The sequence below is a fragment of the Sparus aurata genome, chromosome 8 (assembly GCF_900880675.1).
Source record: "Sparus aurata chromosome 8, fSpaAur1.1, whole genome shotgun sequence".
Classification (NCBI taxonomy): Eukaryota; Metazoa; Chordata; class Actinopteri; order Spariformes; family Sparidae; genus Sparus; species Sparus aurata.
Genome location: NC_044194.1, coordinates 13501956 through 13513962, shown reverse-complemented (window position 1 = coordinate 13513962; position 12007 = coordinate 13501956). Strand labels below are relative to the sequence as shown.

The 12007-nt window shown below is 37.2% G+C and overlaps 1 protein-coding gene across 2 annotated transcripts; it reads right to left on the bottom strand.

Annotated features, from left to right (window-relative positions):
* Window positions 1-938: 938 nt before the first annotated feature.
* Window positions 939-10520, bottom strand: pnpla2 (patatin-like phospholipase domain containing 2). Of its 2 annotated transcripts, XM_030424590.1 has the most exons (10): window positions 10299-10520; window positions 9963-10198; window positions 7832-8064; window positions 6788-6853; window positions 5808-6017; window positions 5606-5666; window positions 5024-5230; window positions 3783-3915; window positions 3394-3516; window positions 939-2355 (listed from the first exon to the last, which is right to left on the bottom strand). In XM_030424590.1, the coding sequence occupies exons 2-10, from the start codon at window positions 10147-10149 to the stop codon at window positions 2037-2039; spliced, it is 1539 nt and encodes a 512-aa protein (XP_030280450.1). In that variant the 5' UTR covers window positions 10150-10198; window positions 10299-10520; the 3' UTR covers window positions 939-2036. The 2 variants fall into 2 exon arrangements, with proteins under 2 accessions (XP_030280450.1, XP_030280451.1); XM_030424591.1 differs by having other exon boundaries at window positions 9963-10520.
* Between the last annotated feature and the right edge of the window lie 1487 nt (window positions 10521-12007).

Below are 12007 nucleotides of genomic sequence, written 5' to 3'. Positions count from 1 at the left end.
AGCCTTTGTTAGCATGTTTTGATTTCTTTGTTTTAGAGATTAACATATGACATGACGCAGCTTCTATGGGGTGGAAGGGGGTGGACTTCATTTTGTAACTGGGACCAACATATCACCTTGGTTTAAAGTATATATATATATATATATATATATATATATATATATATATATATATATATATATATATATATATATATATATATATAAATTGTTTTTCTACAAAACTTTGTCATTCATGAAAATACACTACGCAGAATTAGTCATGGATATTGGGATACAGAAGAAGAAAAAAATCAAGTGACACACTTAAATATTAAAAAAGTAAAGCCTACTGATCTGCCTCTACACCACAGATGGTGATGAATTGCTTTGTAATGCCAAATAGTGTTTGTGGAAACTAAATGCATTGTAAGACATTATTAGATAGAGATTAAACCTGAGACTTACATCTTTCCATGATTTGTTCCTATACTCACAAAACCAAATAATTAGTCTGTCATGAATACAACATTTTTTATGTTTTACTATCACAACTTCTTATTTCTGAGCAGGATATTATGAATAAAATCACATAAAATAAAGGTCAATTTGGGGCATATAACAACAGAATGAACCAGGCAGTAAATTAATATAACTATGTAAGCATATATGTGTCACTGTTAAACTGAAAGAAACTGTACGTATAAGAGCTACATTATTTCTGGGCTTTACACTCACAAGTCAGGCATCAACTGGGATTAGTTGCCATTTTGCTGGCATCATTGGGAAGCCTCCCAAGAACGCCTTCAGGTTGCCAGCCCACTGTTTGGTTACTCTTACTGTTGTGTTCTGCTCTCTGCTCCGTGCGCACTTTCCACTGTATGTCAGAGCTTTTCTGGGTAATGTGAGAATCATTGTTGTTCAACAGACCTCCAAGTGAAAACATTCATAAGCTGCAGTAAATGTCAAACAATTCCAGTTTATTTAATGATCACATAAATATTACTCCCAGCAACACTTTGACAATATGTTACATTCACTCGGCAGTTATTTCATTGAACATTAAGGCACAACTTTGGGCTCGAACACACGTTTTCTTAGTACAGAGTGCAAGAGAAGTATTTAAAAAGGACACAAACAAACTCATCTGATGTCAAACTGTACAGTGACATTAGAAGACAAAGTGCAATTCAGATCAAACTGATTATTTCATGACTCAAAATAACATCACTTTTTTGATTGACTGTGTTAAAATTTGGAATCTAAGTTATTGTTCATTGATTTTTAGGCAAATGTTAAATACAATGTAGATATAAAATCAAATCTAAATGAGTTGAAACTCATGTGAATCAGGAATGAGAGAACAGGCAAAGCAGTTTTTATGTTTTTCATATAAATAACTGTAAGGACATTAACATTCATATAAACCTAGAAACATAAAGACAATGTTTTTTTCACAATACTGCATTGACACTTGCATCAGATAAATGGAGTAACTACCTCTGACATCCACAGTTTCCCCTTCCTCAAGTCAGCATCCTCCACCAGAAGTAAGTTGGAGCTCCCAGCCGGATACAGCAGGAACACTGTGTTTAACTACTGGTCTGACTTCATTCCACTAAAAACATAAACACTCGCTATTTTAACCACTGCACTTCAAGTGCACATTTTGGTATGTAACGTCCTGTAATTCAAGTTTGTACATGACTGTGTGAGCACATGTTTAAATGCTCCTCTGTAGACCTAAAGACACATTTTGTGTAAGGACTCACCCCATTGTTCTGTAGCTGAAAATGTATTTCAGTTTCAGCCATTAGTCAAAAATATTTAATACACACTAAGTGTAAATATAGTAAACTAATAGTAAATTATTATCATTTCCAACCCCTATGCAAAGAGGTTGATTAGATCATACATGTTTCCCTGGCAGCTTTAAAATACCTAAATGTGAGGATGTAAACAGATGTAAAACACAGATTTTAAATTATTTTCAAATGTTCCTTCCTATTAATCAGTTTAGTGCCGCAGCAGCTGCATCAGAAAACTGTCAGAAGCTCTTAAGAGCTGCTGATGGTTTCTCCTGAGTCGGAAACAGGAGGAATATCGACACAGCCTCTGTGCATCATGAGGCCTTCCGGGTAGAGGATGGATGGAGAGCTCTTATCCGGTGACATCGGTTTAGTTTTGAAGGAGCCTTGCAGGTCCATGTTGATGCACAGCACTCCAGACAACAGCTGTCTCTTGTACTGGTCGAGACGTGCGAAGACATCCAGGACTGAAGCACTGCTCTCGTTCATCCAGGTGGGGAACAGGCTGGTGGAGCTGATCTGGGATGGGAGGGACTGGTAGTGGTGTAATTCCAGCTGACAGGAAAACCTGGAGTTAGAATTAGCAGAAGTGTGAAAGATGAGACACCTGGAGCTGTCTAATTGCTGGTATTGAAGAAGCTATAATAAATATTTATATAACAATGTATCAATGGACAATATGAAGGGATCATTCGTACAGAGAATTATCATCTGCATCTTGAGCTAGGTTTACAGTGAGTTATACTGCAACTTAGTGGAGCATTTAGCAGATACAGAGACAGATATCTAGCTCAGAAATTGCAGACTGCAAACAGAGCTACAAGATTGTGAATACCAGACATGTGACTCAAGTCATTTGGTCCAAGTCACGAGAAAGTCCCAGGTAATTTTTTTGTCAAGTCACCCCACCCCACCTATAATACTGCAGTCTTACCTGCAAGATCCGGTTATTATAAAGAGAACAATACAAGGTATTAGTACCTGTGTAATAATAATACTACTGACCAATTTATCTAACCTGCCAAAAGTATGACAATTTTGTGTTATCATTACTGAAATCCAGTGAAACAAATTTAATCAAAGAAAACAAATAACAAAAGAAGAACTAATAAAATCTCTACACTGCAGTTTTATAATGAAAACCGACAAGTTCAAGTCATTACGTCTCAAGTCAAGTCATGCGTCTTTAACTTAACTTAAGACCATGTTGAGTCTTAAATCATTTATTTTCTGTCAAGTCAAGCTGCAAGTCATCAAAACAGTGACTTGAGTTATAATGTGTGGAGTCCACGTCTCTGGTGAATAGTGGACTTAAATACATCAGGTACCCGGTCAAAATTCATGCTGATGTTGACTGTCAATAAGCAAATGTTTGCAAACAAGTTTGACTTACAGACGTAAAAGCTGATGATGTGTCAATGTTGTGTTCACATCTGGTTTTTGTCCCCCCCAGGTGGTCACAAAAGGTCGAAACCCTGTCATGTTCATTTATTTGAGATACCAGACAGCAACTAAATTGTATTTCATGTATTCTGTAATAATTAGATGAAAGAAGCTGCCTGTGTAATTGCCGTCTTCATAGATAAATGGCAGAGACATCACCTACCTGGCAGATACATGCTGGGAAATGCTTTTGGAGGCCTGGCGAAGAATATGCTGTAGGACTTTTAATGTCTGCTCTCGAATCCAACCAACGTCTTCTTGTACATCTGGCAGCCACTCTAGAAGTCTACACAAGAGATAAACTGCAGTTAATGGATCAGCAAAGAAGGCCTGGTCAAGTATTTTCTGCTATTTTACATGTTCAGCTAACCCCCACTCTTCAATTAAAATGTTGTAAAACTTCTGTTAAAATAGTGTAATTACTTTTGCTGTAAAGAAATGTTCATATAAGACCTGAGTAGGCACACAGAAGTAGTACTGAACTGTACCATAGTACTATTTTGAGTGAAATAAGGAGGGAATTAGATCAGTTGTAATTAAGTCCTACAGTACCTGAGAGTCATGGACATGGCAGACTCCAGAGGGAGAGTGTAGGGGAGCATCAGGGCCGAGGCCATCCTGACAGGCAGCATGTTGCTCAGTGACTGCACCAGGCTCCTCCTCTCCATGCAGGCCTCAACCAGAGCTGCAGAGGGAGGCAAATCACATGTTATATTACATTAAAATGTTCAGTACAGTGAATACAACAGTCTTTCTTGTAAGCATATACAGTATTTCTCTGTCAATGATACACAGAAGTTACAATCCAATCCAGTGGAAGGTGGGTCAAAAAACGACCAAGTTATAGTACTGTTCCAATATCAACACATACCTGAGCGAACAATATTTCACTACTGACTTTTAGCCAAACAGAATTATCTTTTACTTCTTATCTGCTTTTCAACTGCAGAAATGAATGTGAGTATCCTATGTTTATCTTGATGTTCGCTTTAGCTTGGCAACCCATCAAATTAAACATTGTGTCAATATTAGGGATGCAGTTTTTTTAAAGCAGTTTCTTTAATGGATAGTCAACTGCCTCAACAATGGATTATAGGTTAGTCATGAATAATATATGAAATGTGTTTGATGTTTTTCCATCAGAAAACTGTTTTAACCACTGAAACAGTTTTAGATACATTGAAATTAGGACTTAAAAAAGAAACAAGTTACTTGAGCTTGAGTCTTTTTGTATTTTTTAAATGTCAAATTACTGGTATTTTAATAAAACACATTTTTGTACTTTTCTTTTTTATATAATTTCTTAAAAAGTATTAGTAAACTGTAAAAAGATACTTTTGTTGTATTTCTGCCCATCTGTGATTGTGGGTTAATACATGTTTGATCAATTTAATTCTTAACTGCAATAATCGATTAATCAGTAACATCTCAAGTCATTATGGTTACCATAGAAACAGTTTCCATTGGCATCAATCCTCCTTTTTAACTGCAGCTTAACTAACTGATCAAAAAGTAGATATGATGTTACCCCAAGCAAGTTGCAAATGTGTGTTTTTATGTTTGTTTTTTCACATGTAATGGAAATCCACTGCTGCACAGTGTGGATGGTGAGAGAGGAGAATTGTTTTCTTACTTCTACAAATTCACATAAACACCAATTAAAGCAGTGGTTGTTTCCCTTAGCCCATAAAATGTTCACAATTCAGGTATACATAGCTTTCATGGACAGTGACGATAGACGAGCTATGAAGTCATAAACTACTCTGTCTCATTGCACTTAGATGATAAGTTACCTCTGTGCAGGGTTGGTGGAAGGTGTTCGATGAAATGCTCCTCTATTGAGGAGCAGCCATGAACAATCACTGCTCCCTCCTCCACATGTGGCTTTGCCTCATCTTCATCTTCTCTATTGTCTTCCTCGCAACCATTATAATCCTGACTATCTTCGCCATTGGCTAGCAGGGGCCTGTCTCTGAGAGGACCGTTGAAATTAAGCAATTCTGAAAACAGAAGTAAATGTGAAAGCATTATCATTATCTGTGATTATTGTAATTTGCTTTTTAATTCAACTGCTTTATAATCATTGATAAAATGTAACTTAGTACATTGACTCAACTAAACTTGAGTATTTTGATTTTCCTGAAATGTTTACTTCAAGTTTAGTTACTTCTTTTTAACAGATTGAATGCTGCATCACAGCCAAAGGAAGCACATCAAATGAGTGCATACTATTATATTCTGACAATATATATATATATATATATATATATATACATATACACATACATATATATATATATAAATCAGTTTGTGTTTAAACAGAGCACATCATGATTTTTTTGAGGGTTAGAAAAGATTGTATATAGCTTCCTTACCATTTTTCTTTAAAAAGTGCAGAGCATCTTTATATCCCTGCTTACACATGGCCTTCATAACCTGCACTCAAAACAAACACAAACACTTCATGAGTCCACTGAGTTCACTCCAGTTTATCTCAGCTAAGGAATTTATCTGAAGACAAGACATTTGTGTGTTAGTGTGCGTATGGATCAGGAGGGCTGTAATCTGGTGACGTACCATTGGGTCTGGAGGGAAAAGTGCCCTTGAGACTCTGTAGAGGTTGGTGAGGGTGAACTGGATGCTCGTGTTCGTGAACCGCAGCTCGTGTATGTTGGTGGAGTTGTCTCGTGGGCAGATGTCGCTCTCCCCGGAGAACGGGGACACGGTGATGGTATTTTTCAGCTCGTACTGAGGCAGGTTGTCGGAGATTCCTCCATCCACATATCGCTGAATGATAAAAGATGCATATTAACATCAGAGAAAAATTCAAATGACTGACTAGAAATCCTTTGAGGGCTCTGTTATTATGATAATAGTGACATCCTATCCTGCGAATTGATTCACGTTTTGTTTTCCTGGAAGCTGATGAACTTATAAACCTGCTGCGCGTGTCAACAGATAAGAACAGGGTGCTATCAGTTTTGTTTTTAACTCTAGCCACTGAGGGTAGGAAAGGACGGAACAACCTTAATGCCTCTGCCAACATGTCCCATCTGGCACTGCCACTCTCCAAGTTTTGGTTGCAGGCCCTGCATACACGCGAGCACATGTAAGCTCTTAACTTCCGTCACAGAGGCCACAAAGGGAGGGTGGGAGTGCTGGCATTGCTCAATAATGCTTCCTAGAAAACCTTTGTGCTAGAAACATGTCCAGCAAAGAAAAGAAAAAAATAAAAGTTCCACATTCCCCTTTCTACTCGCGTGCCATTCAGAACAAACACATTCTTAAGGAAGGGAGGGCTCTGATGGGGACAGTTACAAATGGAAAAAAGTGCCAAAAGTAAAAACAACAAACACACAATGAGAGGAAATACAGTACATGGTTCAAGCAGAGCAGCGAGGCAGCCTGATCATTACACCGCTAAGATAGCAATGACTAGTGTGCAGCTCTTAAGTTAAAAAAAGTAGGTAATTTTCCTTCATTAGACCAAATGCAGGATATAAGCGACAGAAAACAGTGCACTCTTGTAGTACTGGTGTAGTATTGAATCTACTCACCACTCCTTGCAGTGTGGGAGGAATGAGGCCACAATACACTGGGATGTAGGCACTGCAGACACATGCCTATTCAATACAAGAGATAACAAGAAACATTATGTATATATTCATATTTTTAAACTTCAAGATGAAATGAACTTGGATGAAATTAATAGAAGAAATTAGAAATATATTGTAAACTACAGCTGTAACTATTTTGATAATCAATTTATCAAAAAGCGTAAATTTGCTTATTCTAGCTTCTCAAATGTAAATATGTTTTGGTTTATCCTGGTTACTTCTCATGACAGTAAACTAAACTCTTTGCCTTGTGGACAAAACAAATCATTTGATGACGTCCTGTTTTTCTGACATTGTCGAGAAAATGATCGACAGATAAATTGATAATGAAAATAATTGTTTGTTGCAGCCCTATTGTAAAACTTACAGTTGGCTAATAGAGTCTTATTATATTGTTATCACAGTGTAAAACTACATACTTCTACTTATCACAATGTTATGATGTAACTCAAAGCTTGTTAAGGATGCATCATGGTCAAATGACATTATCTTATCACATTACTGTAGCTGAGGTAAATACAGTCACTACCTATCAGGACTGCAACAATTATTTTAAACATGAACCAATCTGCAGATCTTTTTTTTTTTTTTTTTTTTTTTTTTACATCAATTGATTGATTTGACAATAAAATGTTAAAATATATTGTTATAATTTTCCAGAGCCCAAGATGATGTCATCAAGTGTTTTCTTTTGTCCAACCATTAGTCAAACATAAAGATATTCAGTATAGAAGGAAATAAAACACATTTGAGGGCTAAAATTAGAGCGTTGTGTATTTTCTCTAATACTTCATTCTGAATGTTTCAGCTCTAAAATCAACAATCATATCTGCGTCACTGAAACCATGTGTCAAACTGTTCTCCACAGAATACTGTCACATAACCGGTATAGAGGTATTTAATCAGCTATATCCTGACATCTGATTTCATTCATATAAAACAACACTACTGCAAAATACAGTGTCAAATACACTAAAGACACACCTGCACCAGCTCCTCCTTGTTGTTGAAGTGTGATACCAGGACATTTTCTCCATCTGTCACTCTGGTAAGAGAGATACCCAAACGACCACTGGCCTGATGGTGGCAATCGGCTGGCAGGGTCCGCCGCAGCATGTGACGCACAATCTTCACCAGATTAAAGGAAGGATGCATGGGTCCGAGGAATCGCTTCCTCGCCTCTTTGGCAACATCGATGATGCTTGCCCCAGCCTCTCCTGTGAAGACATTAAGACATTGTTACTGTAAATGATCAGACAAAGAGAAGGGGGGGGGGGGAGTTTTTGGGATGAATAAGGTTCTTCATGCAATGGTATTCTGTGTACATAATAAAATACAGAATTGCAGCTTCAGTTAAGAAGATTTTTGATCAGACATTGTACTCAGCTGAATTTGGTAAAGTAAGAACTACAGAATAGAAGACAATGATTCTTATATAGAACAATCAATAGGTTATGATGCTTCTAGTTGTCGACGGACATGTTTTTTCAGGGCAAATACCAATTCATACCAATTATTAGTAATCCAGGAGACTGATAACTGAGAATTGGAACTGCAGAAACAGGAAAAATAAAAAACTTTGTCTCAAAGTCAAGAATAACCAGTGATGGAATGTAACCAACCACACTTTAGTAAAGTACTATACTTATCTACAATTGGGAGTTACTTTGCTTCAGTATTTCCATTTTCTGCTATTTTATACTTTCACTCCACTTCATTTATTTGATAACTTTAGCAAACAAATTCAGATTATTCAGTGCTGACTGGCTATTACTCCTGACATCAGATATTGTTGTGGAAACTGAGAAAAATTTGCCCCACCTTCATTAGCCACAACATTACAATTAATAATATAAAAATAAGCCAATCATATATAAGTGTTGTTAAAAGTATCAAAATATATATAAAAATGCATGCTGAATTAGAACTGAATCAGTTTTAATGCACTGCTGTAGTGCCTACATACTGTAGACCCACCTCCTCCAGAAGTGAACAAAGGCAGGTGCTGTCGTGCTTAGCTCACAGTAAAAAAGCCTTTTTATATTTATGCTTTTATAAAAATCACAATGTGTATCCCTCGTTGTTGTGGCAATTGCCTACTTCAGAAGGAGTATGCACTTTCAAGGTGTTGTGTAGTTTTACTAAAGTAACATTTTTAATGCATGACTTTTAATTGTATTTCTACACTGTGGCATTGCAACTTTTACTGAAGTAGAAGACCTGAGCAGTTTTTTCCACCACTGACTACTGTTACTACTACTGACTACTGTTACTACACACTACTGTTGAGGCAGCAAAAGTACACTACTCAAAATGAGTTAGGGATATTGAGATATTACAGTGTTCTACTTGATTTTTTATTATGTGACGTATGTACACTTTTATTTTGTGTTTTGTGAGTATTTATGATCCCCAAAAAATTTACATTTATATATGTATATATGCACCCATATCCCAATATCACTCACTAATGAGCAGTGTAATGATCCATTGCTATAGTAGCTACAGTATATTGTTTGATTGTGAAAGGGGTAATTCTGGCTGATGTGCACTACTGATACTTAATAACAACATAATACTTGTAGTAATTTCGCCTTAGTTAAAAAATTGAATATAGGTCTCTAACTTGTAATAGGCCTGTTTCTATCCGAGAACATCTCCCATCACTGGTTGTTACACAGAGGTGTCTACTTAAGCAGTTTACAGCACAAGCACTTACAACTTTAAACTTGAGTTTAGTACCCTTGTGGTCTTTAGTAAATGGGCACTATTCAGTTTTAGGGAATAAATTCAAACTAAGAATATTAATATTTACAATAATAATGAGGTGATAATATAAACTCTGACATATCTATTTTTTCCAGAACTGAATAAACAATCTGCTCTCAGAGGAAAATAAAGTCCCCAGAACACTATTTGAAGCTGGAAATGTGGTGGAGTCCAAACATATAAACAAAAAATGATAACATAAAGACAGTTTGTTCAGGCATAAAAATAATCTGTCGCTGGAGATCTTCTCTTCTGATTAAAATGTCATCACTAAATCTACACAGTGCAGCTTTAAGACTCAGAGGGAAAAACTGAAAATACTATAATACCAAAAAGAAACACGTACCAAGACACACTCCGGTGACCAGAGCAGTGGCAGTGAGAGCTCCAGCTGACGCTCCATAGACGTGCCGGGCGTTCTGCACCAGAAAAGGAGCCTGTTCCAGCAGGCAGCTGGCCACGCCGACGTGGTAGATACCGAGGAAGCCACAACCTGCGAACGAGATGTTCCAGGGCGAGTCGAGAGGAAACATCCCGGTGACCGTCCGTCCACAGCTGTGTCGATGAGGCAAAGTTCAACAGCTACAGAAGAAGTAAAAAGTCCGCTGATTAAAGCCCAATACTGTTTAAATGTCGTGAATGGAGACTATTTACATGCTGTCTGTCAGATAACGGACTTTACCTGCCAGTGAGCTTTGACTTTGTAGCTAGCCTTAAAAGTGAGTCTTTCGCTGTTAGGTGACGACGCTAAATTAACATATTTTTAAAAAATATATAAAATATCTCTTGTGTTGTAGCTAAACTCCTTGGAAAGGTGTTCTAGTTAGAAACAGCCCTAAGCTTTTTAAATAGCTCCGTGCTGAACCACGGGGAGTTGTTGTTGTTTCACCTACTTTGTCGGTGTGCGCTGAGAGGAGGGCGCAGGCTGAACGGGTTTGTCCAATCACAGTCGACACCGCAAAGCAACTTGACCAATCGCAACGGAAACGGTTGATGGAATGACCAATCAGAGTCCGCGCCATTGAAACACCCGAGAAGTCACCGAGCGGGCACTGTGACAGCTGTCATATTCCCCAAACAGAGCACCGCGTGTTTGTTTTGTCCTTTTTTAAGTGCATCTGCCTGTTTGTTTGTGTTCACATTTTTTGTTCATATCCTCGACAATTAAACTATTATGAACTATTATGAGACTCACAACAGTTGTTATCATATGGAAGAATTTGTATTGATTGACTATATTGGCCCATTGTTTACAGATGGATTTAGACAAGGCTGCGATACTAAACTAAATGTCAGCTCTTGTTTATTTGTGGTAGTGTTTTTTTTTTGAGTGCAGCATTTTTAATGTTTTTCAAGAAAATCGTTGAAGCTTCTTTTTACAGCTAGAAAAAAGTACTACTAATAAGGATGCCCACATTTGGCTCCCATTACATAATAGTAAACGGAAACGGGTTTCATAAGAAACAGTGGTGAAATCTATTGCAACTGAAGAACATCCAGCAATAAAAATAAAATATCTTTTGTAACACTTCCTTGAATAAACTATTCACAGAATTGCAATTGCACAGACTGCAAATAGTCAGTTTTGGTGGGAATAGACCCAGGTTCCTTTGAGAACATGTCCCATTGTTTTGCAAAACACAAAATCTTAGCTTCAGGGCACTTTTATCATAGGGAAATGCACTACCAAAGTATCAACCAAACAAGCTGATACAGAAAACCTGAGGGCAGGTAGTGTTAAATCAGAACAGGACTTAGTAACTGTTCTTGTGGCTAGGCAAATAATGATCCTAACAAAAACAAACAAATAATAGTAACATTGCAGCTTCCATGTCTCTGCCAGGTAGTTTCAAAATGGACAACTAAACAGGTTATCCTGGCAATGCAGACGTTAATGGAATTCCAGGAAACAGGAGGGCAAATGTTGATTTTAAATGTTTAGAGCAACATAATTGCATCACCGTAAAAGCAAATATATTTTTTGAAAAACAAAAGTGTTTAAATTGTTTTTATGTATATGGACTGACTTGGATTCACTTGGATAAGTCATTCTGGCTGAGCTTCAAGAGAAGTTACTTAAATTGTGTCCGACCACAGGATGACAGCTTCACTGGAAGATTTCTGTGGAGAATTTTGTTATTGTACCCAAATAGCTCATTGAATCACTGTGTTCTGTTGACACAGTGTATCTGAATCAAACAAATGCGTTTCTACACAAGTAAACGGTTTCCACAACAGAGATGAACTTTTGACACAGTTTCTTTTCCAATATGCAGAGCAGTTTGTACCGAAGGGTCACGCATGGGCTATTGTCAGATAAAAACAAGCTGTGTTACTGTTTTGAAAAAGAACAACTGCCTGGACAAAAATTTTATAAGATAAGGCCTCTTT

Excerpts from the sequence above, each read along its gene's own strand:
- pnpla2 (XM_030424591.1), bottom strand. The coding sequence starts at position 10,149 with ATGTTTCCTCTCGACTCGCCCTGGAACATCTCGTTCGCAGGTTGTGGC. Across the intron at positions 8,065-9,962 it reads GGTCACCGGAGTGTGTCTTG|GAGAGGCTGGGGCAAGCATC; the intron begins GTACGTGTTTCT and ends ATGTCTTCACAG. Across the intron at positions 6,854-7,831 it reads ACAAGGAGGAGCTGGTGCAG|GCATGTGTCTGCAGTGCCTA; the intron begins GTGTGTCTTTAG and ends TGTATTGAATAG.